Source organism: Neodiprion fabricii, chromosome 4 (genome assembly GCF_021155785.1).
Source record: "Neodiprion fabricii isolate iyNeoFabr1 chromosome 4, iyNeoFabr1.1, whole genome shotgun sequence".
Lineage (NCBI taxonomy): Eukaryota > Metazoa > Arthropoda > Insecta > Hymenoptera > Diprionidae > Neodiprion > Neodiprion fabricii.
In genome coordinates this window covers 21,217,220-21,242,319 of record NC_060242.1, presented here as the reverse complement: position 1 = coordinate 21,242,319, position 25,100 = coordinate 21,217,220, and the positions used below count along the sequence as shown (strand labels likewise).

The window sequence follows — 25,100 nt, the reverse complement described above, 5'->3', positions numbered from 1 at the left end:
TTTTAAACAACAGAAGAACATCGAGCGGTCTGAAGTAATGTACGAAACCTTTTCAAATTAACCCGGACTTCCGGTTATACAAACTGGCGGGAGAGCAATTTAAAAAGTTTTAATCACTAATTATTTTTAACAATCGCAACGAAACTCGATCAAATTTGATCAACGATTTCTTGGAATCGGTTCACATCTTGCGAGATTTATAAATTGGAATAATTTTCTATTGTTAGAATTTCGAACATTGATGACCGAAACTTATTAATTTGTAGAAATGAAGGAGGCGGCACTTTTGAATTGTTCATTATTTTCAACCTTTACAATTTTAACATTGTCATCCAAGTATTAAGAGCTAATTACTTAACCCCTTTTCCGCGGTATTCCGAGACGTGACCGAAGTCAGTCAACGTTCGAAATGATTGGTGTGACGATGATTTACAACGATTCACATTTAAATCATATCGATCAATTGATCATTTGCCATTTCGAAGCTGACAAAATTCTGTTTACAATCCGACCAATCCAACTACAATAGGACAACCTAACCTAACCTAATTTCAAACGTGCTCCACATGTTGTCACCGTGGTCGCAATTTGAAAAATAATAATAAACTTACATAGATTCAAAACTGCAATGGACGAAAAAAATGAGCCAATAGTGTGTGTTCCAGGTAAGGATGAATGAATTACGAAATCGATAAACATTTCCCAAGTTTTCTACGCAGAAACGTCCCTAATGAATTGGCCCGTCCTATCCTCAATTACGTTTTGTTTGTATGCAAATTAAAGGTGGTTAAGACTCATGATAAATTTTTATTGCAATCCAGGTCAGAGGCTCTGTTTGTCGGACAAAGTAAACGTTCCAGGACCGGGAACTTACGAGCAGCACGGATATATTTATGCAAAATTAGCAGGAGTGGTGAACTTGGTTAAAGATGAACACGTACGATAAGTTTTAAGATATTTCACAGTCGCTTGCCTTCAGATTAAACATCATTTCTCACTTTCTATTATCAATAGAAGAGCACAGTCGAGGTGCACGGCATAAGAGAACAAAGCATTGTCCCAGCTCCCGGAGACATTGTAACAGCCGAGGTAATGGTCGTTAATCAAAGATTTTGCAAATGCGTTATAAAATGCATTGGGGATGTGGTTTTGACCAGACCTTACAGAGGCATTTTAAGAAAAGAAGACGTCAGGGCTACGGAAAAAGATAAGACTGAAATGTACAAATCTTTTAAACCAGGAGATATTATTCTGGCTAGAGTTGTATCCTTTTTCTTTGAAAATTTTTTTCTACCGCTCGTTATCAATACCGCAGTTTTATAGTTGGCTACTTTTCCCATGCAAAATTTAGTTACCTCTCACCGAAGTCCATACTTATCAACTTTCCACTGCCGAGAATGAATTGGGAGTCGTTATCGCTCACAGCGAAGAGGGTAAGCAGAATTAGTTTTTTATAGCAGTAGAAAAATGTCAAAGAATATATACGCTATAAAATATTCAATAGCTCTCAGCTCTCAGTTTGAAGATATGTAAAACAAAAAATCAGCACAATACAGGTTTTCATTTTTGTGTCATAACCATTTACACTTCATTTATCAAAATGAAATCGTTTGGAAAAATTACCGCCTTAGACTCGAAATGGAAGTTTTATTGTACTTTTTAGGATTGAATTGAGATTAGTTGCTGTGAAAACAAAATATCACTATTTGGAAATTATGGATTTTGTTGAGTAAAGGGTTAATGTAGAAAATTCCTCGTTTTTTTTTTATACAGGTGTTTCTATGGTGCCTGTAAGTTGGACGGAAATGCAGTGCCCGGAGACCCTAAACAAAGAATTGCGCAAAGTAGCTAAAGTTGTACCGGAGCATATCGTTAATGAAAAATAAAATAAATATAAATTGCATTCATAAACGGAATATTCATTTTGCCAATGTGCCACTATGAATAGCATAGTTGGATGATTGTGTAAACTGTGTTAAACATATAGAATCAATATTGTCTCAATTTCTATTGAAATGCTTATAAGGAACACTAATTTTTGTTGGAATGTCAAGTACTTTATATTTATATATATACATATATAAATACATACTCATAGATTTGGAGTAATTTTTTATATACATATATTGTAGACAGCTTTTGCCTGTCGATGTTGCAATAATACTACATATTACTTATCATACATTAGAGAAAAAAAATTACACTTCACTAGGTCATTCACAAGGTAAATCTCAAAATTTACTCCTCAATCCATTGAGTAATTCAATTCTTTTGTTATTGCACATAAAATGCAGAGTTCACAGAAAAAATATCCTGGAAGACTGACTTGCTGCAATTTTTTTCCTCCCATAATTCAGTCTTGTTGTATATTGCAATTTATCAAATCCACAAAGAATGACCTTCGTTTCTTTGTGTTAGATCCCCAACACGTTTAATTTTCGTTTATTCTTTTCAGTGACAGTCAACTCAAAATACTCTCAAGCATTCTGTAACGATACTAACATGTTCGATTTCTTTTCCCAACAAGGATACACTGATAAATCAAACCTGGCTACTATTTCAATGTGGTGAAAAAGACCAGTGAAATGCGATGAAAAGAGTTTCAGGCGAGAGAAATATCTATAATATATTTACAAATAATAGCATAAAATCTAATTATAAACGGAATAATTGGGCTGCACCGAATTGATTTACTTTACAGCCGCGTACAATGGTTTTCACAAATTTTTGAAAACTTCCAATGCGAGTGTGCTAATTGAAAAGAGTGTGAAATCGTATATACAATATTGTTTGTAAAGTTGCCATTTCGATTATCTGAAGCAAGGGGCGAACAAGAAATGTCACAAATTTTACTTTCGATATCACGTGTGTTGAATATACCGTGCTGATTATTATATATTGTGAATATAAGCCTCTATATGCTAATTTTAAACTACGGCAACTGCAATTATGCTGATAAATAACAAGATGATAACAATCCAATAACCGCACGTTCGATCTTTACGATCAATTATACCGACTTGGCGAGTTCCATTGATTAATCGTTGATCGGTCCTCTCCATGTGATCGGCCAGATCATCGATTATTTCTAAAACAAATGGCGAAACGAACAAACTAGTGTGAAAAAATTCGGACATAGGAATAATTAATTTTCCGATATCTATTACTGCATTGTTCAAACCCACAAATTGTGATGGTATACAATTTTCATTGCGAATATGCAACATAAAGATAGTGAATCAAAATACTCACCATTCTGATGATCGACTTCATTATTAATGGTGTTTGCGATATCCTTTTGTCGAGAAATAACTTTTGACAATGCTTCCAGACCTTCATCTTGTTCTAATAAAGATTCAAACATGAATAACTTTCGATCTAAGAATTCTGTTTTTCATTTATAATAGTTGACAGTCACATTTGTGACAGTAAAAACTACAGAATAAACCTTCGCCGAGCTTGATATAATACCTTGCAAAAGTCGTAACTTTTGAACTTTCAAATCTTCGACAGATACTTGAATGTCAATAGGCTGATCATCGTCTTCTTCTAGTCCCCAGCTGGTCGTTCCCATATCGGCAAAAGCTGAAGAATTGGGTTGCATGAGTCTGGCTCGATCAGAGGCGAGGCTACTGCTGCGTGCATTGTAGAGCTGCTGAAGCTGCACGTCTTTGCTTTGCAGCTGTTCGATCTGACGCCATCTTCGTTCAGCTTCTTCCCTAGTTCTGATTTGTAACTTAGCTCAGGAAGTTCATACGTTATAATGGAAGAATTGTCTTTACCATAGTTACGCAAATTAAAGGCAGGAGTACAATTTCCGCAGTGTGAAAATTTGATGGTAAATTTTGGGTTTTCAGGGAGAAATAATGCAAAGTTAAAAAGTGCTAAAAGTTGATATTTGATTATCTTATGAGATATCAAGGCCGAACTTACGCTAAACTTTGGACTACAATAGTAACCTTCGGCGTTTTTCGTACAGAGTGGTATGTTGTGGTTTTGCTTATTCCTCTTTAAAGAATCCGAAACGGCAGATATTATTTCTTCAAATTTCCCTTATATTGGTCAAAATATCACGAATCAATGGTCAAAAACTGCTGCGACGGATATCGTATTATCCTCAAATTCGTCAAGGATACATCGATCGCATTTTAAAGTCCTCATCGACCTTACTTTTCAGTTGCTCTACCTCTCCGCTGTACTGCTTCATGCGCAGGCGAATATTAGCTGACAAACTGGCATAATTCTGAGATGTTCGTGATTCCCTGTTGCGAAGTGTCAACTGTTCCATAATCTCTCTGAACAGCTTATCACACGACTCATATTCGGTGAGCCTAGTATTTTTTGAGTAAACACAGAATGTCACGAAAAAGGATTGAATATATGTTCAATTTTTTTTTTCTATCCGACTTTATCTGGTAAACTTTTGAAACCAATTATGCGATACGACATAACCTAGGTTATTCCTTGTCAGGCATTGGATGGCATTCAGCAACATTGTTTCGACGTGAAAGACATAAAAATTCAACGGGTGCTGAGATTGAGAAATTGATTTTATTACTTATGAACATATTTTTGAAATAATAACTTTATAACGTATGAATACTTACCACGGATCACCGTCTTCGATGCGAACCAGCGCCATTTTTTATGAACTGTCACTTATGAACACACACACTAGCGCCATTTTTTATGAACAGTCACTTATGAACACACACACTAGCGCCATTTTTTATGAACTGTCACTTATGAACACACACACTAGCGCCATTTTTTATGAACTGTCACTATGAACACACACACTAGCCCCCTGACACACGCTGCCGTTGACTGAAGACTATAAAGACAGTTACCTCTGGATAAATTTTTGTGTATCAGTTTTCGGCGCGCAAGTGGGCCCAGGTGGGCCTGGGAGCGTAGGAGGTTTCTGCTCTATCAACTCTACCGAACGGGCTTGTACCGACATTCGTGGCAGCCAAAGTAGTGTCGGTATGGAAGCTTGAAATTGAGACGGTACGAAGTGAGTACGTAAGACTCCGTACCGATTGTAAATGTTAGTACCATATGTTAAGGTTGAGGTGAGCGGGAAGTAGCCGAGGAACGTTTTTCGGTTTAATTTATTAGCGCCGTACAAAGTTTTACGGCCGAAGGTCGACCTGCCTGGTTGGTGATCAGAGCCGAAGTGATAAGACTAGCCGCGCCCCCCCCGCGCCGCGCTATTTTTCCCCCACCACCGCGCCGCTGGCCTAGACGGCCTGCTGGTAGGACCCGACGCGTCTTCGGCGGTCGCTTTCCAAAGTTTTCTCTCTCGCTCGCTCCTACGCTCGCCCGCCCATCGGCCCCGGATCGGTCTTGCGACTTCCTCGTGCCGTTTAGGGTGACCTGCATGGGCTTGAGAAACACGAATTTCCCGGGAGGTCTATAGCCTTCAGGGAGAAACTCCCCAAAGCTGAATTGGCGTTACGTACTTCGATGACACATATCATGTGTTCGAGCACGTTCGTGGGCGAGCGTCGAACCGCGAGAGAGACGCGCAACCTTTTCGGTCGCTCGAATCCACTAATTTGGAAATGACTATCCGTCATTCTCGGAGCCAGAACTTGATTCTACTGGCTCTTGCGCAATCAGACATGTCGCCCTTTCGTCTCAACAATTGCCATTATTTTAATTTTCGTAAATTAACATGTACATCAGATGCTGATATAGTTTCCTATCACTATTCTATGCGATATTGTAACATTAATGCTTGCTCGTAATAGAGTCGTCGCCTATGATATTTCGCGTTCTATCGTGTTACGTTTCAACTTACAAACTTAACATAATAATCTTTCATCGTAACGAATTAAACTTATCGTAACATAAACATAATTATCCAAACCAGCTTACTAGATCTCTACCCTTCCCTGCACCCTTGTATTGAAATACAACGAGCATGATAATAGCGCCTAAAGCGGCCAATCCTTGATTTATCGGTGACGACAATAAATTAATGACGACAATAAGAAATTAAACATTAAATTTTCTTCCAACTTAAACTTGAATCATTCTAACCGAGCGATCGAGATCAGCCCGAAAACAGCCGCATCTTCGTGTTTTCACCGTAGCAAAAATTTTATTTAGAAACGCGATAATTGCGGAGTAAATAAACAAAATCGAAAACTATCAGAAATTTTTTTTTTTTTTTTGTTCTCTACGTTTCTAACACCATATCTTTATCGACACAGTCATTATTTTATTCCAATAATACGGATATGCCTTTTCAATGTGACATAATTTTCTTAAAATCGATTCGACCACATTGTCTCGCAGAATTAAATACAATGAATTAATTTGAGACATGAAAAATTGTCGTAATTATCGAAATGATTATATTTGTTACAATCATTATATAAAAACAACAGTTTCGATCCCTGGTCCGTCGTTAATTTTTCAAATCACCAAAAATTTTCGAATTTACATTCTCTAGCATTTTTCTTCTCGCTAAAATAGACATGACGTATTTTCATATCACTTCATAGACGGCCGGGACCATCTTACATGGCTTTAAACAAGTAGTGTCATACACTTGTAAACATGTCACATACATACAAAGATCTATAATTGTGCTTTTTGAGAGGAATTTCATAATATATACTTATTATTAGTTCCTCATTCGATTGAATTGTATGGTATAAAAGATAATGCAATAGACTGTGACGTAAATACTTGAAACTTATACTTGTGTTTACTGTTTAGTATATTGATGACGTACCTGTGTTGTAAGTTATTAGCTACTCGATTGCTCCCGAGCATTTCCATGGGACGCCACGAAGAGGCCTACTGACATTGCCCCCCATAGGTCGATCAGCTCGGTCATCCCCGTGAGGAGACGCAAAACCGCGAACTAAAAATGTCAATCAGCTCGATTAGTCAGGAAACGGGTAGAAAAAAGGGCAGTTTTATGTCACGGCGTGCAGAAAGGATGAGACCTGCGGATTCTGGTAACGATTATAGCCCACATGAACGCCTACTACTTTCCAACCAAAGATTTGAGTTTCTAAATTTTTTACACGCGTTTAAAGTTTTAAAAAACAGGTTTTCTACTAGGATCTCCTAAACTATTAATTGTACAGAAAAAAAGTTGCATAACTTTTTGTAGGTCTTAGAAAGACGAACAATTTCGTTTCTGGAAAATTAAAAAATCAGAGGTGCCAATAAAAAGCACTCGAGCGAACAGCGTAGAATACGTAGACTTGTAAATATTGATTGTAAAGAATTGTATGTTTAAGAAAACATTGTTAATATTTAAGTAAAAATGTCTGTAGCTATTATTTAGTACATTAAATATAAAAATATTGTAACATTCGTGAAATGAAGAAAAAAACCTGTCTGAATGTGTTTGATTTTTTTCTAACGTTTTTATGTTTTATTCTGGTATTATTTGTAACGTATTCTCATAATAAATAAGCCATTGTAACTGATAAAAACGTTTCATAATTATTTCAGACCTTATTTTGTCCCTATTTTATATCATGTCCCTTATTTTATCGATTTTTTTCCAAAACGAAGAGACGCGTACTGCAATAACAATGTATTTTTAGCAGATCTTTTTTTTTGTGAGTTCTGTAATCAAAGCATATGACGTCAATATAATTTAACTCAGATGAAATAAAAAAATAAATAAAGTAACTGTAAAAGAAGAAAAAAAAAATTTACATAAACAAATTTCGAACGGAAGATCATTTTTTAAAATATTTTTTATAACAAATTCTTGATCAGCGGAAAAAGTTAGTCGGGTTTAAAAAAAAAAAGGACCCGACATGTTAATTAGTTCGGGAGATATTCAAAGTTCGTGGAATTTTAACGCGCGAATTCAGTTTGAGCACGAGCCCGTGCCGGCCGAGATGGCCACCCTCACTCCGCCGCCATACGCGGTGCTGTATTTTATCACTGAGTTGACCGCAAAGCGGATGAACAAATTCATGAGCAACTGCTACCAGAATTTATTGTCGGTTAGTATGAACCCTTTCCTGTATCGTGTCCAATTTTTAGCCCTCTATTTTTAAAACCGGCGGTGCAATAATTAATGAAAAAAAAAATGATCTCCCTCCCTAATTGACTTTTGGCAAATTTTTTTTTTGGATCGGAAGATAACCAACGTAGCTTCTCAAAATTTCGTGTGTATTTTAACTTACATTTAGACAGTACAAGAAGAATTTTTTATTATCAATTGTCGCAAACGGTGAAGTTATTAGCTGACCATTGAAGCGCGCCGTTGGAATCTCGAATTGGCAGAAAAGATGGAGTGCGTAATTCTTTTTTGAAATGTGAAAACTAAAATTACTTTTAATCGACATATATTTTTATCATCGATGAACTAAAAAACTCAGAAAAAACTGTTAAATCACATTCATCTTCATTCAGAATTTTCTTTGTAAAAATCGTTACTTTGTTGGTTCGAGCTTGACAATTAATATATCACGGTTTGTTGGTTGTTTTGGTACATCGATAATAAAATAACGTGGGAATTAAAAATAATTTTAGTTTCTACATTTCAGACAAGAAATATGCACTCTATCTTTCCTGACGATCCAGGCTCAAGCAGCGAGGCCCTTCGATGGTCAGCCGTTGACTAAAGATATATTCTTCAGTTAACGGGTTAGCTAATAACGCTGCCGTTCTGGGACAGTTGGATGATAACAATTTTTGCTTCATACCTTTCAAATGCGTGTTAAAATACACTCGAAGTTTTAAGAACCTTCGTTCTCTCTCCCTATCAAAAAAAAGAAAAAATCGCCGACAATCACCTTTCTAGGCCGCTAAATCAGGACACTGCATGCAATTTTGTCTCGTATACGTAGCATCCCATTGCATCTCCATCAAAATTAGCGCATCCGTGATGTGTTACAGTTACTCTGAATTTTTTTTACATACGAACACTTTTCGAAAAACAACATTGCTTCTCTACCCAACGTAGATACTTCAATTGCGACTAGCTGAAACAGTGTTTCGATTCTATGCCTACGAACAGTCAAGATCGAGAGAGCAAAAGAAAAGTTGTTGGAATAATTACGAATATTAATGTTGTGGAATAGATCGAGCGCGTGTCGAAAAGAATCCCATTTCGAAATGAATAATTGTTCTAATTTCTTAGTATTAACGTATTATTGTAGATAATCTAGTTTGTCTCCTGGAAAATTATGAAATTTATAGTATGCATCACGTATGGATCACATACCTATATTAATATCATACACGGACCGCATATACATATATACTTTCTGGTCTCTGCATCATTATGACATCTGATCTATCATTATTTATCATCCATGTATACATATTTTTCCCGAGTACCTATACTTTAATTAAATCACGTTTTTGCTACGAATTTTGGAAGAAATTGATTCTCCTTATTAATTTCTTGAATCGCTGACGATTCGGTAACGTTATGAGTCGGTAGGTACGCACAAGCTAAATATTGACTTGGGCTTACCATTACGACGACTGTGTTACTCGGAAGGTGATTGCAACCGACATCATATCATGATCGGTAACCCTCTGATGCTCTGCAATAAGTTCTCATCTCTGTCGCTGGAACACCGCAGAGGACGCAAGCACGCGACGAATTTCGGTTGTCACACCAAAGCCCAGAAGGGTAACTGTTTTTATAGTCTTCAGTCGACGTTTCCCATCTGTTCGAAAAGCTGCAGTTTTTATTATTGCCGACGATTCCGAAAGTCGATGACGACGGGACTGCATATCAGTGGGGCTGCAGGACAAAACACATTGACTCAACACCGCATGCGCCGTCTCGTGACCGACTGTGACGACAGTTTAGGCAATATAACAAACAGTAACGCACGAAATTGAATCGATTCATTCATTGCTGGCGCGTAGCGAGGCACATGAAAAGTTAAGAAAGCATGGAATCGTGGCGAAAATTACGTGAAAAAATCATGAGACGTTAAGTAATGAAATTTTGAGAGTGAAATTGTGCGAAGTATACACATATCGTACAAAACAGATCGGATAAAACGCGTAAAGGACAACAGCGTATAATTTACACAACACGCAGGCGCGCCAACATCGAGGTCACGCACACGCACGCTACCAACATAACCATACATACGTCTACACAGTGAAAGGAGCGAAGAGAGAAAGAGATGGTGCTCAAGTCCGGGTAGGAGTGTACCGTATACGTCGTCTGACAACCTCCGACATCCACACGCATACACACACATCCTGTTTTTTATATACCGTAAATAAATCCACAGTTCCATACCATACGACGCACCACGGTCGAGGTGTTCGACAGCTGCTTAATAATGTCGCGTAAAAGTGTATCTCGGTGATATTGACGTGAAAATAAGTGAGGATCGATCGATCGGTGGGAAAACTCAGTAAATCTATAACATTCAACGTTCCTCCGAAGCGACTGGCAGGCTCCTTGAACTCTTTACGCGAAGAAATTCAGCCCATCTTCTATTACGAGACTGGCTGACAAGACGGCTACGCGTACTCTTCAATTCCAGGAATATTGCCGAGGTGACGTCTTGTTCGCGGTGGGTATTTACCTCGTCCACTTTGGTTGCTCACAAATTTGTCGTTCGATAACACTTCTCTTTTCCCGTTCCGCATAAATTATGTTCCGTTGACCGTTGGGTTCGTTGGAATAAAAGAACGACGTCGAAGTAGTAAGAAAAAACAAAATCATGTAAATCACAGACGTTGAGTTTTGAGCTGTAAATATGGAAATATCTGCATATCCGTATTGCGACCGACAATTGCCCGCAGGTTAGCAGCTATAAATTGTGCTGTTATTGTTATGGATATTGATTTTCATCTTACGGGGTTGCGAACATTATCCCCGATTTTGGCATCGCATGGTGCATATGGCCGTTTTCGTCATTTATTCGGCCGATTTAATGCCAATGGGATATTTACCTTTCCAATTCGCGATATACGTGCATGCTCTGCACTAACACGCGCCAGTGTACGTATAAAAGTATTGTGCCCCTATCTCCGTCCACCAATCTCATAACCTTGATTTTTACCCACATATCTACGTGTGTATTCGGAAACAACGGACAAACCGTGTCGCTACTGTACCTTCTACATTAATTATTTCCTCAAAAGCACACAATTTCGTTGAATTATAATTTTTAATTATAATAATGCCGCTTGCAAATTGTTGACGCTATAGGTTTTGACCTAAAATTTATCATTCTTACGATAATTAACGCACGCTTGTTTGATTAAAAAAAATATATTTACCGATCGCGATCGTTCAGTAACTATAATTTACCCCGTTCATCTTGATTATGAATCACTCTAAAAATCACGTCATATTGGCTCGACGCTCGCGAGATCACATTTAAAGAAGAGAGGGAGAGAAGAAGAAACAATACCTCCAACAATGATGATAATTGAATAATAATGACGTCGAAAAATTTCCGTACAAACATAATATACGCAACAGTTTCTCTCCGCAGGCCAACAGCTATTTCATACAGTTTTGACGTAACCACATGTAATATATACTTTCTACAAATATGCCTATCTATACCACACAACACACATTTCTATTTAAATTTGTGAGTCAATGATACTCGACAAACGCTAACAAGAGGCAGTTGGCAATTAATGAAACTGTATTACATTGATTAGCACCTAATTGATCAGCACATATTTAGAGATCATTCGCTTGATTTGACAACCCCTGGATCTACTTTTTTTGATCTCGATTCCATATATTTACACATAATATATAATCTTATATTTGCTGAAAAGTTTTCTGTACAACTACTAATTCTACGATCTCCATGATTTCTCAAGGCTGACCGGATCTCTGAATAACTTGTTTGATATTCGTCTACTCCCAAATCTTTATTTCTTTTAGGCTCAAAAATAATTTTGATAACTTTATAAAAATATTTGTTTCCCTTGTTTCACGAACAGCTGAAGGATTGAGACTAAAATCAATAAACTCTGATTCTCCATCTTAGCTTTCTTATTGCTGCTAAGCTTAGTGTTTATCTATTTACGATATTATAAGTGTATAGGTATATATACGTGTTGCATTCTTGTCTCAACAATTAACAGCTGGGGTGTAAAGACACACACAGGATCCGTATCTTATCATAGATTGTTCGACTGCAACACGTCATGATATTCATGTTTTTTCTTTTATTGACTGTATAAGCCACGGGACTAGGTAAGAACAAAAGTTACCAGACTTGACAAAACCTGATTTCTGAGCTGACGCAATGATAGTTAAAAGTCGAAAGTTTTTTTGCGCATTTCTGTAATATCCTTCATTTGCTTTTTTCATAACTTGTTCTGTAGCCAGGTAACGTTCATTTTCGTTGAAACCGATCAAGATAGAAAAAACTGTGTACTCTAAGCGATTCAGGGGATACTGTCAAACTTCTTGTGGAATTGTTCAAGTCGTTTGTAACTGAGACTTACTAAATTGAAATAAAATTGAAAAAACAAAAGAAAAGAAAACGGCATTCCATTCAATCTGTAAGAGCATTCGTCAGAATGAATGAAGCTGAAGCTAGCAGCTAGAGTTAGCAGCCAAACGTGTTAACCTTTTTGGAAATAAAAAAATCCAGTTCAGTTTTATCCTCATAAATCTATAAGAGTATTGAGGGTTGAAGGTATTTCACAAAGTTTTGATTTTCCGACTTCACTACAAGATTGAAGTCAGTAACGTTATCTTGACGAACCATTAGGCAAAAAATATCAATAATTTCTTATTTTTACAGTGATTTTAAAGGAACAAAGATTTAGAAATATGAGTAAGTCATGTTTCATTACGGTTTACTGAATTTCAAATAATTCTAAAATCACAAAGTAACGTCTTTTCCTTAGCACAAATCGTTACCATAACGTTACTAACTTCAACATGTTACTTTACTACCTTATTGAAACCAACATTCGAACGCTTGGCTGCTAATTCTGGCTGCTAGCATCAGCTTTGCCAGAATGATGCAAGAAGGTGAAGATGCAATTATTGTCAGTACGGAAATTTAGAAGAGTTTGCATCGACCGATAAAATAAGAGATACGTTTGTGTATATGCCTTGGAAAGATTAGAACAAATGATGTAACTTCTTTATGACAATGATAGAATTTGTTCTTACTTTTTTTTTTTTCGTTCAGGGATAACGAGGCATGGCTACCTCAGTCTTGGAGGCTTCCTCAACACTGGCATCCACTGTATCAGGAGCCATCAACGACACAATGAGCAGAGCCGCAGATCCGAGTAGCGACCCAAATTTAACAGGAACACCAATTTTTCTACAAACCAAAGCAGCCCAGGGTATTGCCGGTGTTTTTGTTTGGGCCGCGTTGTTCCTAACTTGCCAACAAGTGAGATTCTTAGTTTTATAGATAATCTGCACAAAGAAACAAGGTTTCGCTACTTACACTGTTAGAGAAATGAAACAGTTTGCTTCATGGTTAATTTTCATACGCAATGTTCATATTATCATTTCTTAGCCACAGTATCCAGACAAAAAATATTTCAATTTTTACCCCCATAAACGTTTGTGAAGAAATTGTTGAAATCTGTTCTTTGAAGGTGATAAATTGTCTGTTAGAAAAAAAAATAAAATCGGTGAACCATGTAAATGTTGGTGAGCTAGAGTGGAGTCTGTGGGAATAAGGTCAACGAGCAGTGAAAGTAAAAGGGAGTAATGACTAGATATAAAAATCTCTGGCTCATCTAAAACTTTCAATATTATGCATATCTCTTGGCTGTATCAAGCCGTATGGAATTTCATATTGAAAGTATGAATTTCGTTTGACATTTACTATTACTATTTTCTTTTACCTCTTTTCAGATATACCAGCATTTGAGATGGTATACAAATCCGACTGAGCAGAGATGGATAGTGAGGATTTTGTTCATAGTACCGATATATGCAACGTATTCTTGGATATCGTTGTTATTCTTCAATAGCGAGAGTTACTACGTGTATTTTTTCACCGTACGGGACTGTTACGAGGCATTTGTAATATACAATTTCTTGTCGCTGTGCTACGAGTATTTGGGTGGAGAGGGTAACATCATGTCCGAAATAAGGGGGAAACCGATACGGTCAAATTGTCTCTACGGAACTTGCTGCCTAGTCGGTAAAACTTACACCATCGGTTTTCTAAGATTCTGCAAGCAAGCCACCCTCCAGTTCTGCCTTGTCAAACCCGTCATGGCATTTGTCATAATATTCCTGCAAGCCTTCGGGCATTATCGAGATGGTGATTGGTCGCCCGACGGTGGTTACATATACATCACAATAATATACAACATTAGCGTTTCCCTCGCCCTTTACGGACTGTTTCTATTTTATTTCGCTACAAGAGATTTACTCACGCCTTTCGAACCCGTGCTCAAGTTTTGCACCGTCAAAAGCGTCATCTTCTTATCATTCTGGCAAGGTAACGCACCTAAACACTTTCGACATACCTATCTCAATTTTTCAAAACAACAGTAGCACTTGATTCCAACTGGATGTAAATACCTTTTGTTTTCTTTTCTTCTCTGTCATGTTACTTCGAATTCTCAGGTGTGCTGCTGGCTGTTCTCGAAAAGGCAAATGTCATTTCATCTGCCATCAATAGCGTCGGACTGGCGACCAGCGCTGGTACAGTATCGGCTGGTTATCAAAATTTCTTGATCTGCATAGAGATGTTGTTCGCCGCTATTGCGCTTCGCTACGCATTTCCATATCAAGTTTACTCAGCTGGATGCGTAACTGATTCGAGAGGCAGGAGTGTTACCATGCAGAGCATCAGTAGCAGTTTAAAAGTGAGCCATTATTTGCTTCGTTTATTCTTTGCAAGAAAACAAAACCTGTGGTTTTGTCCATTATTCAATACACGGTACACGTAACATTAAAATCAACATTATGCCATTTAAGTTCTTAAAAATTCACACCAATTTGCTATTCCTTGTTACAGGAGACAATGAATCCCAAGGATATTATGACCGACGCGATACACAATTTTCATCCTCAATACCAACAGTACACGCAGTACAGTTCGGGTGAGTTTTTCAGTAAGATTCAAACACGTGATTGAATAAAAAAAAAGAAGAAAAAGTGATGAAGCATGTTACGCATCAAGAATTTTGACATTGCGTGATAATTTTTACATTTTCTTTTTTGTTTTCTCCTATTTCCTGCACGATTAATACGTGTACATATTTCTTTTTGCTAATGCTCTAACAATGTTGGAATTGTGTTTAAAAATTGAAATACTGGGATAGCAATACGAAAAATTTCACCCAATGCTTCAATTTCTACATGAGCATGAGTAGTTTGATTATAATTTTAAAATGTATGTCTAGTTAGCCTATCCGTTAACACAATTGGGATCGGTTGAATATAATATGATGTTATATTGTTCGAAATATTTCCTTCCCTGCAAGAATCACATTATTTATTTATATCGTTTTTACGAGGGATGAACACAGCTCGAGTATTTTATGAAAACACCTCTAAATTTGGTAAATGATTCGCGGTAAACAGACTTGATTCAATGATTTATTTCCAAACAAGTAACGACATATACTTATTAGGGTGTTTCAAGAAAAGACGAAACACCCTAATACTTATGTTTGTTTTTTTTATTGAATTCCAGGTACAAATAGAAGTTCTAAACGCTTAAGCTGCATAAATTCCACAAAAGTTTTGTTGATTCCTTCTCCATTATTTATTTAAATTTTAAAGGACATACATATATATATATATATACATATATATATATATATATATATATATATATATATATATATATATATATATATATATATATATATATATATATATACATATACCAATCCTGCTTGCTGGCTTTGGCTTTTGTAAATACCAACCTACACTCTATACAGTTATTTACATATACACCGACATTTGCTAAGTCGTAGGAGTTTTCGTTTTTTGGTTTCTCTTCAATTTCTCAGTGTTTTATTTTATTTTTCTTTTTTCTTAAGGTAGTGGTTTAAACACAGCTCGCCACACACGTATGTAAATAATTTTTTACGACTCAAAAATTTGATCATGTCGAGTAATTGGATTATAATTGGATTATAAGTATTTCATGGTTGTAGTGAACAACGCAGTAAATGTGATTTCCAAAAGTTAAAGCCGTAACTTTTTAAGCTGGCTAAAGAAAAATCTGAAACGTTATTTGAAAACGTTTTCTTTGCTTTTCAGAGGTTATTACCCACTTGCCGTACGAAAAGCTGTGAGCGTGTGACGCGCGACTGTGGCATCTGTAATTTTTAATTTAAACTTACTAATATTATACATATTGCAAAAAATACAAACGAAAAATTGAAAATAAATTAAAAGAGAAAGACTACAGTAATAAAAATTTGTGTTCAGATATGACGCCATAGAATGATTTCCGCATTATGTTATATAAATACATGTAGCAATGTTCATATATACGAACTACGCTCCCAATATCGAACTTTTCAACGAAAATGATATTCATTAAATTCATAACGATAAATTTTTGATCATAATATCATTTATACCTGCATGACATGAAAAAAAAAAGTAAGATGTGAGTTGACGAATGAGAATAATACAAAATTATTAGAAAAACTTACTTCTAGGTATATGTATTACGTATTTATGTATACGCAGCATGTGCATTGCGCAACATGCATGATATATGATAGTGATAAGTTTATAACAAACTAAAAAAGACAAAAATACAACTGAATTTATGATACCATATTAAGTCTCCTTGTAAAGTTTTGGATTAAGAATTACGACTCAGAGAACAGTCTTGAAGGAATATAGAAAAATTAGTCCACTACAATTTAAGGATTAATAATAATTTATTACTTCTTATCGCGAAATAGCTTTTCAAATTATGTAACACGAGTGTTTTTCAGAGATTATCCTCACTTTATCTGCAATTAAATATTACCCTCTTAAAATTTATTGTAGTCAATATTTCAATACAGTCAAAATTTTGTATGAATTTGTTACATAGCGAATATCGTCGAGATTCTTTTTCTGATTTACAATTCATTGAAAGAAAAAAAAGTAGTTTATCCAGTTTAAATATGAAAGATATCGTGTGCATTTGATAATGGTTGTGTTTACATAGTACGATTTATACGGTTTTCTCTTTTTCCTAATTCCTCTTTTTTTTCTTTTTTCTTTTTGCATTTATCTTCTTTTTGTACAACGTTTTGTAAATAGATTAGTAGGCTCCGGGTTGTAGTTGATTAGCCGGCAGTAAACTTCAATGAAAATGATATTCAAATTTAAAAGTAACTCCGTTTAACGTTTAGTCCTGTCTAGTAAGATAATACTATGTATAGAAGCTTCATTATTATTATTATTATTATTATTATTAATATTGTTATTACTACTATTATGTGACCTGCTGATCCTAATTGATAATGAAATACATTTATATTGAAAAGTAAAGGGGGGGACAAAATAACTTTCACATTTACACATCGCGCGTTTTACGACCAAATTTGGCGTCTAAGTTACCGCGACTAGTGAAGACTTGAATAGAAATTACAACATAAAAAAAAAAAGACAAGAAAAACTTTACTGAGCTCAGGAGAAAATATTTATCCGTACCAGGTTTAATCGAAGTGTACTTATTTAGAAATTACGATTGTGTGTAACTAACTTTCATAATATGAATATACGTATGGATAGATATACATATACATATATACACTATTAATATCTGTAATAAACTGACTTTTTATGGTAAATAATTAAACTGCTGTATTTCTTGATACTTTTTTTTTTCTCCACATACTATGAAAAATATACGAATCGTTAGTTGTAACAATTAATTCGGCGGGGAACAATCGATATGATTACTATTTTTCACTTAATACTCGACTTGATACAGGATCATCGTAAATGTAGGTAGAGTTAGCTGATAGAATAAGAAACTCTGAAAAACGAGACCCTTTTAAAATCTGAATGAAACTGAATATCTTTCTTCTACCGCAGTTTTGTCTTTCTTTTTCTCAAATATTTACAGTGAAACGAGAATAAAATAATTCACAATTGACAATTTGCTCCGAAAATTACTGCTTAAGTTATCGCAATAAAACCTACACGATTTTATGAGCAATAAATACTGTTTTGCTATGAAATTTTAATCTTGATAAACATGAATCTGGTATAATTATTTATAATTATCTACGATTTGTCGAAGAATCACAAAAATGTAGAAAACTTTCATATTTACTTTTGTTGTGAGACGAACAAAAAGAATTAGTTTCATTCGCTTCGAAAATATCAAATTCTAATATTTATGGTTTTCCAATTGGATTGTACAAGCAAAAACACCAGTTCAGTTGTTTAAGAATATATCTTTTGTTAAATTTTTATACTTACATAATTTCTCTACTTGTCGACGCTACCTCCTTCACTATTATTCACATAATATTTTTATTATCATTTCATTAATGGTCATATCTCTCTTGAGTTTCTTGAAACTCTATTTATAACTATTAATTTTTTTACAGATTCGATATCAAGAATGTAACAAAATAACCGAACGATACTTATTACTAACAAATTTTCGTTTTCTTCTTCGTCTTCTTCATACTCAAGCATTATTTTTCCCTGCATGTTAACACACTGGTGCTTGCTATTTGAAACATATTATTAATGTGTTGCATATAGGAATTGTTTCAACAATTTGTGTATTATATATTGACATTTATATGTGAATGTAATTGAAATATTCATTACGTACATATTCAATGAAGAAAATGTGTCAAGATAAAGTTCAAACTGAAAGTTCAACGAGCAGCGTCGACAAACTGATTGAAAATTCTAAATTGTGACAAGCATCATGTATTGAATATTACATAATGAGATTTGTCACTTACAATTAGTTAAACTTGATTGTTCGATCCAGTTTAATATTTCCTTTTTTACTTTCTAATACCTGTGACCACACTTAAATAGGAGGAAGTAAAGGTCAGCGAGGAATGCGCGTATCAAGTTACGACCCTGACGACCCTCAAAATATGCCTGTGCCGCCACCTCAACGTCGCAACACCTCTAATCAACGAGTTGCTACTATTTCACAAAATTATAACGAGAAAACGATGCTTCTGAGTAGCGACGACGAATTTCAGTAGAGAGAGAGTGAAGAGAAAAAGAAAAGGACCGATCACCCATTTTCATTTTAAGAATTAACGCGTAGAGTAATGATTGCGCAATAGTCGAGTGAGCAAGAAAATTTTACGATATTAAGTGAACGAGAATGTTCCGAAAGAGAAATAATTATAAATAAAATGCCAAAAGGCTCGGTTGAAAACGAGCGTTTGATCGATATTCAAATTGAAAATTGAATAATCAATAAATGTATTTAAAAAAAAAAAATTTTAATCATAATGAGACAGAGCATACCTACATAAATATGGTCATGAAGTATGTGTACATCAATATTTGTCCCAAAGTAAATTCTCCTTTTCTCAGGAAGTTGATTAATTGATTAAAAAATCGCAAAGAACTCGTGTTCAATTTTTCAACCAAAGTGTACAAATTTCATTTATAAGGAAACATTTTTTTCTGTTGTTTGTTTGTGTCATTTGTGTTATTCTTTTTTATACTCAAACATTGTGATTTTCATTGCACACGTCACGGTAGTTGTACGAACATATTTCTTGTGAAATATGAACAGAGATTAGACTTTTTTTTTCTTTAAATTATGTCCGGATTATAGACGAAAAAAGGAAAGAAAGGCTAGCGTGAGAAAAAAAATTGAGTTGTCATGACATCAATCGTTTAAAAAATGCAAAGAAGCTCTTATGAAAAAAAAAAGAGTCTGTACATGGTATAAGCATACTATATATTCGACTATAATAGGTAATTATGGTTCCAAAACTAAGTAAATGAAGTGAATATTTGTTATTATATTAAGGAATAATGATGATATATAGAAGAATATTTATTTTAATAATGCCCATGCACTTAATTAAATAGATTTATATTACTTGACGACGTAGGTTTATATAGTCTAAAAATAACAAGAGAAAAAGGACGAAAAAAATAATACAGATTTCAAGCCGCATAGTGTTTCGTTTAAATTTTACATTTTATCTTCTGTTTTCTTTGCTAGCTTCATATTTCGCGAAATTCCGAAAGTAATTTACGAAGAACAATGATTTGATGAAAAAATAAATAAAAATTTCGCTGCCAAAAATATTTAAAAAGTACGTCCATTTAAATTAGCAAATTGTTAATACATGCATACTCGTTGACGAACAAGGTTTTTTACAATTAAAAGAGACGAGAAAAAAAAAGAAATAGAAAAATTACGCGTTTGAGAACATATTTTTATTATATGGGTAAGTAAGTATTGATAACTGCGTGTAGAAGAAGTGTATGTTCAAAAAATACGAAGAGAAATAGTAATGCTGTTCGTTTCTCGTGTATAAAGTATTAATGATTGATTTGAGTAGGCGACGCCGTTCTTAAAGAAGTATCAAATTTTTTTCTTTGAACATATTTTCTTGAATTTCGATATAATCATACAAATAAGAATAAACTAATTTTCAGTCAAGAAAAAATAAAATAAATATAAAACTATCCGCGTCCTGGTGTAAATACAGACAGATCTATACAGCTGTATTCAGCTTAAAATTAAGCAGTTTAATAAAATTCCATGATGTAAAGGAACGAAAAAAATTTATAAAATTGTTCTATTGCTTGCAGCATATTATTATTATTATTATTATCATTGTCATTATCACCCATTTAGTATAAAGAACCGCAAAGAAAAAGAAAGTGAACATGTTATTCATTCAAAGTGAGATTATTCCATATTGCATTTAATTTTATGAATTGTGAATAGAAACAATTGTACAATGTAGTACGTTTTTTAGTTAATTATATTTTCACAGTTTGTTGCCGAAAGTTTGCGCTCTCTCTCTCTCTCTCTCTCCCGCTCTTTCTGTATTGATCAAAGAATAATAAAAATATGTAACAAGTTATACATATTCTTACGTAATTTTTGTTATTTTTTTTACCTTGCGTAGAATTATAAAACATAACTTTATGTAAATTAATATATGATCTGTTGTTTCAAAGGTGAAGAAAAAAAATGAATTACCGTCGCATTTGATGTCCATAATTAAAGTTTAAGGAGAAAGCAAAAAAAAGCAAAAAAAAAAAACAAGAACTTGAAATCTTAAGGCTAAATGTACATAACGTATTGTTAACATAGACTATTATATATATATATATATATTAGGGTAGTCCTTATTTAGGGGTCGGACGCATTTTTAATCAGACGCCCCCCAAATCGGCTCCAAATAATTAAAAAAAAATATCCTCTTTTTTTCAGATTTTTATCTAGCCTCTAACCCCTACCCCCGGGGGGTGAATTTCCCCATTTGAAATACACGTGTTTCGGCCATATTCTCAGGATATATTTTTATCTTTTTGTGTTTAGTTGTTAGTGTTCATTGGTCCTACTATATGAAAAAAAATTCACAATATCATACGGATCAATTTAGACAAATTGCACACCCTTTAACCCTATGAAGCATAGTGGTAACCCACGTTACCACCTCGATTTTCTTGAATTTTTCTAATTTTTTTACTTCTTAACATATTCAGATCCGGTTTTTTGCATTTTTTAGTTACTTTAGTTATAAAAGAACATAAAAATACAATCTAATCGGCATAATTGTTTATAATATTAGTTTTATAAATAAACAAACTAAAAAAAATCACGTTTTTTTCGGCAAAATTCATCCTTATTTCATATTCATATATTCATATATATATATATATATATATATATATATATATACTGAGTATTGTTGTATGCATTTAATGTACATGAACAAAGTCGAAAACAAAAATCTTATACAACTTATATGAACTGTCGATTAAGAATTGTTGCAACAACACCGTCATGTTGATTTGCATTAAAACCGATGCATAATAAGTAACTCACCCTAATGGAGTAAATGACAAAAATATATATATATATATTCCTGTGCGAACAAAGAGGGAGAAAAATAAAATAAAATTTAGATAGATAATAATCAATAATGAATGGCTTATGCGAATCTAATATAACGAATAATTACAAATATACACAATATAGGAGGCATTCCACACCGATTCGATCTGAGTCTGACTCTCGATTTCTTTGATTCAGTTTACAATTTTTTATCCCATTGTTTCAACTTCAAAGGACACTCTGATTTTTTTTAGACTTGACATACTTTGATTCATTCATAATGTTTGAACAAAAACATTGTTAGCCCAAATTCTAAGGTCCGAAAATCATCTAAAAATTTCAGGATTGAGGATAAAAATTTTTGAACCCAAATCCCAAATATTTATTTTATTTTATTTTATTTTATCATAGAATATAAATATATTACAATAGATATTCAAGCAGGTATATGGTTAGATGCAATTTAAATATCTGATATTTTTTTTTATTCCCGTCCTATGAAAAATGTTCTAGCAAAATTCCAAAGTGATCCGACTTTTGCTTTTAATAAAAAAAAAGTTTATCTAACATAATACAAAAATTATGAAACGAACGTTGGCCCATTTTGGGTCTAGGCTGGAAAATTTCGATATCTAATAATGAAATTTTGACATTTTTTTTCAAATTTTAGAATTTGGACAAACGATATTTCAATTTTTTAAATTTATAAATGATTCAAAAATTTTATTTAAAAAGTCTGCAACAGATTAGAGTGCGTTTTAGACTTGAAACAACAAGATAAAAAATCGTGGGCCGAATCGCTGAGGTCGAGGGTTTATTCAGATCGAAACTGTGTGAAATGCCTCGTATATACGTGTAATATATACGTATATACGGATACATATATATCTATATTTAAGAAAATTGAAATATAAATTTAATCTGTGAATATGTTACATTGTGCAAAAATATTTCATTCGTCTACTTGATTGTTATAATTATTTTGACCAAGAAAAAACAACAGTAATATTAATATTGAATATGTAATATTATTGTTTACTGTTTAATCAAAATTAAGTAAGAAGAGAACGAAAAAAGTATGGAAAAAAGTTCATGTTACTGTGTACAGTATTATTGGAATAAATATGAGAAAAAAAAAGAAAAAAGCGAACTATGATACAACGCCGTTATTCATCCTAATTAAATTACTGGTTTTAACTGCATAGTTTGTTACGAGGTACATACGGACCGTTTTCTTTTCGAATAACATTTATTATCAGTATTGACATTTAGAAAAATATATATAGAATAAAATTATATATCAATATATGTATACATATTTATGCATATGTTGCAAGCAATGTTGAATTCACCGTCCGACGTACAATTACTACTTGCAGTTTCGTCTCTATTTGTGACAGCATGTATAAAAATATATTTTTCACCTAATATAAGAAAGAGTAAAGGAGACTAGGCTGAGATTAATTTTTTTAAATTTCTTTTGTGTGCAAAGCGCACATTTTTGCATATTGTAAATAGTGCCGATTTTGATTTACGATAGTCGCTTTGATAGTTATATTCAAATTTTATTCACCGACAGAGGTAAAATAAAATTGAAGAGTAAAAATCTTGTGATATCTCCGATATTTTAGCGGACGAGTCACAAGCGTCGTGACCAGTGTCCGAGTTCTCAAACGTTTTCTGTCAACTTTTTTTTCACCAGCCTATAAAGATCAGTCTTTCTGCTCGTATTTTAATGTCGAACATTTAGATAGATTTTTTTACCTCTATTTCTAATTCGAATTTCGAATTCATGTACGTATATACGTTACATTTCTAATAGTTTGTCACTTCCAATGAAAAATTGTTATGTTTTACTAACTTCGGTTTAGTAGCAATAATTAGTTCTGTTTCTTTACAATCGCGTTACCATGAAAATCGAATGACACCGTGATAAGAAAAGGAAAAGAAATACATTCCGCCAACTGTTGGATTAATTTTGACACTATTGTTCACATTTGTGCTCCTTATCGCATTGATAATAACGAAAAAACAAAGAGCGGGTTTCGAGGGAAATTTTTCATTGCCGGCTACTGAATAAAAACGAATACCAGAAGAAAACTAAGAAGAGCTACTAATGTAACAACTTTACATACTTATTATTTAAAAACGATACAAAAGGAATATATAACGTAGGTACTAGGGTATATATTAATAACTATATAAAAACAATGATCGGTTAATAAAATAATGTATATGTTTTATCCAATAAACATACTAGGTCTACATAGTATTTTCAAAGAATTAATAGTCTCTCGTGAAAGTTTAGTTTGACTGAATATATTCTTGCTTCTCTTATCTTTACACTATTGATAAATTATACAAGAATATTTCTATACATTTTCATATTATTAATAATAATAGTAGTTATAATTAGTGGTTGTTGCACCTCCTTGAACTGTTGAACTCTTTGAATATATATGCATAGACTTTACTAAACCTAAGTGCTGAATCTGTTTGTCTGAATTCTTCAACCCAAACCGTATCGACTTTGAGTGGAACGATTTAACTTAAAAAGATAAAGACTTTGTCTTTGTGCTCTGCAGAGTATTCTGAACTGTTCTGGAAGATCCACAACTGTTGCGGATACTATCAAGGTAAATGGAAATGAAATTCGACATTTCGGCTTCGATCACATTGTCGAGCTTTGTTAACTGGAGGTATAATTGAAATTGAAAAAAATAGAAAGACAAATGAAAATAGCAATACTTACTCTAACAGAAAGTGACTAAGAATAACACGAAATCAAGAGCTAATAATTCAACATCTCCATAATAAGTAGTATACCTTACCTACGCGTTGTTAACCACGCTCTGCTCATGTATAGAAAAAAAAATGAAAAATTTTCAACAACAAAACTACGTCAATATAGAGCACGAAAAATGACAAAGTAATAGTATCCTACCTAAATAAATAACGAAGACTGCGCTCCGTTAGATATTATATTATACATACAAGTTGAAGAAGTATCTCAAGACTTGTTTTTGAACTAGTACAAGAACTAAAGCAAAAAAGATATATTCATAATGCAATCTTCTACAGAATTAATGTTCGTGGCAGAAAATGTTCGGAGCTATCCTCTGAGTGTAAATTTAA

The 25,100-nt window shown here is 33.9% G+C and overlaps 3 protein-coding genes and 1 long non-coding RNA gene across 5 annotated transcripts; 2 read left to right on the top strand and 2 right to left on the bottom strand.

Annotated features, from left to right (window-relative positions):
• Window positions 1-275: 275 nt before the first annotated feature.
• Window positions 276-2,295, top strand: LOC124181275 (exosome complex component CSL4). Its single transcript, XM_046567668.1, has 5 exons — window positions 276-665; window positions 822-937; window positions 1,015-1,263; window positions 1,352-1,433; window positions 1,774-2,295. The coding sequence occupies exons 1-5, from the start codon at window positions 629-631 to the stop codon at window positions 1,884-1,886; spliced, it is 597 nt and encodes a 198-aa protein (XP_046423624.1). The 5' UTR covers window positions 276-628; the 3' UTR covers window positions 1,887-2,295.
• On the bottom strand, window positions 2,082-4,721 carry LOC124181274 (syntaxin-8). Its single transcript, XM_046567667.1, has 5 exons — window positions 4,608-4,721; window positions 4,137-4,331; window positions 3,472-3,725; window positions 3,253-3,345; window positions 2,082-3,088 (listed from the first exon to the last, which is right to left on the bottom strand). The coding sequence occupies exons 1-5, from the start codon at window positions 4,640-4,642 to the stop codon at window positions 2,928-2,930; spliced, it is 738 nt and encodes a 245-aa protein (XP_046423623.1). The 5' UTR covers window positions 4,643-4,721; the 3' UTR covers window positions 2,082-2,927.
• Window positions 4,722-6,437: 1,716 nt separating this feature from the next.
• LOC124181261 lies at window positions 6,438-9,781 on the bottom strand. Its single transcript, XR_006870424.1, has 2 exons — window positions 9,470-9,781; window positions 6,438-6,880 (listed from the first exon to the last, which is right to left on the bottom strand). It is a non-coding gene; the product is annotated as an uncharacterized LOC124181261 (long non-coding RNA).
• A 302-nt stretch (window positions 9,782-10,083) lies between these two features.
• LOC124181260 (transmembrane protein 184B) lies at window positions 10,084-20,295 on the top strand. Of its 2 annotated transcripts, none has more exons than XM_046567632.1 (6): window positions 10,084-10,538; window positions 13,143-13,352; window positions 13,826-14,420; window positions 14,549-14,790; window positions 14,943-15,027; window positions 18,953-20,295. In XM_046567632.1, exons 2-6 carry the CDS (start codon window positions 13,155-13,157, stop codon window positions 19,126-19,128), a joined length of 1,296 nt encoding a protein of 431 aa, XP_046423588.1. In that variant the 5' UTR covers window positions 10,084-10,538; window positions 13,143-13,154; the 3' UTR covers window positions 19,129-20,295. The 2 variants fall into 2 exon arrangements, with proteins under 2 accessions (XP_046423588.1, XP_046423589.1); XM_046567633.1 differs by lacking the exon at window positions 18,953-20,295 and adding an exon at window positions 16,199-16,699.
• Window positions 20,296-25,100: the final 4,805 nt, after the last annotated feature.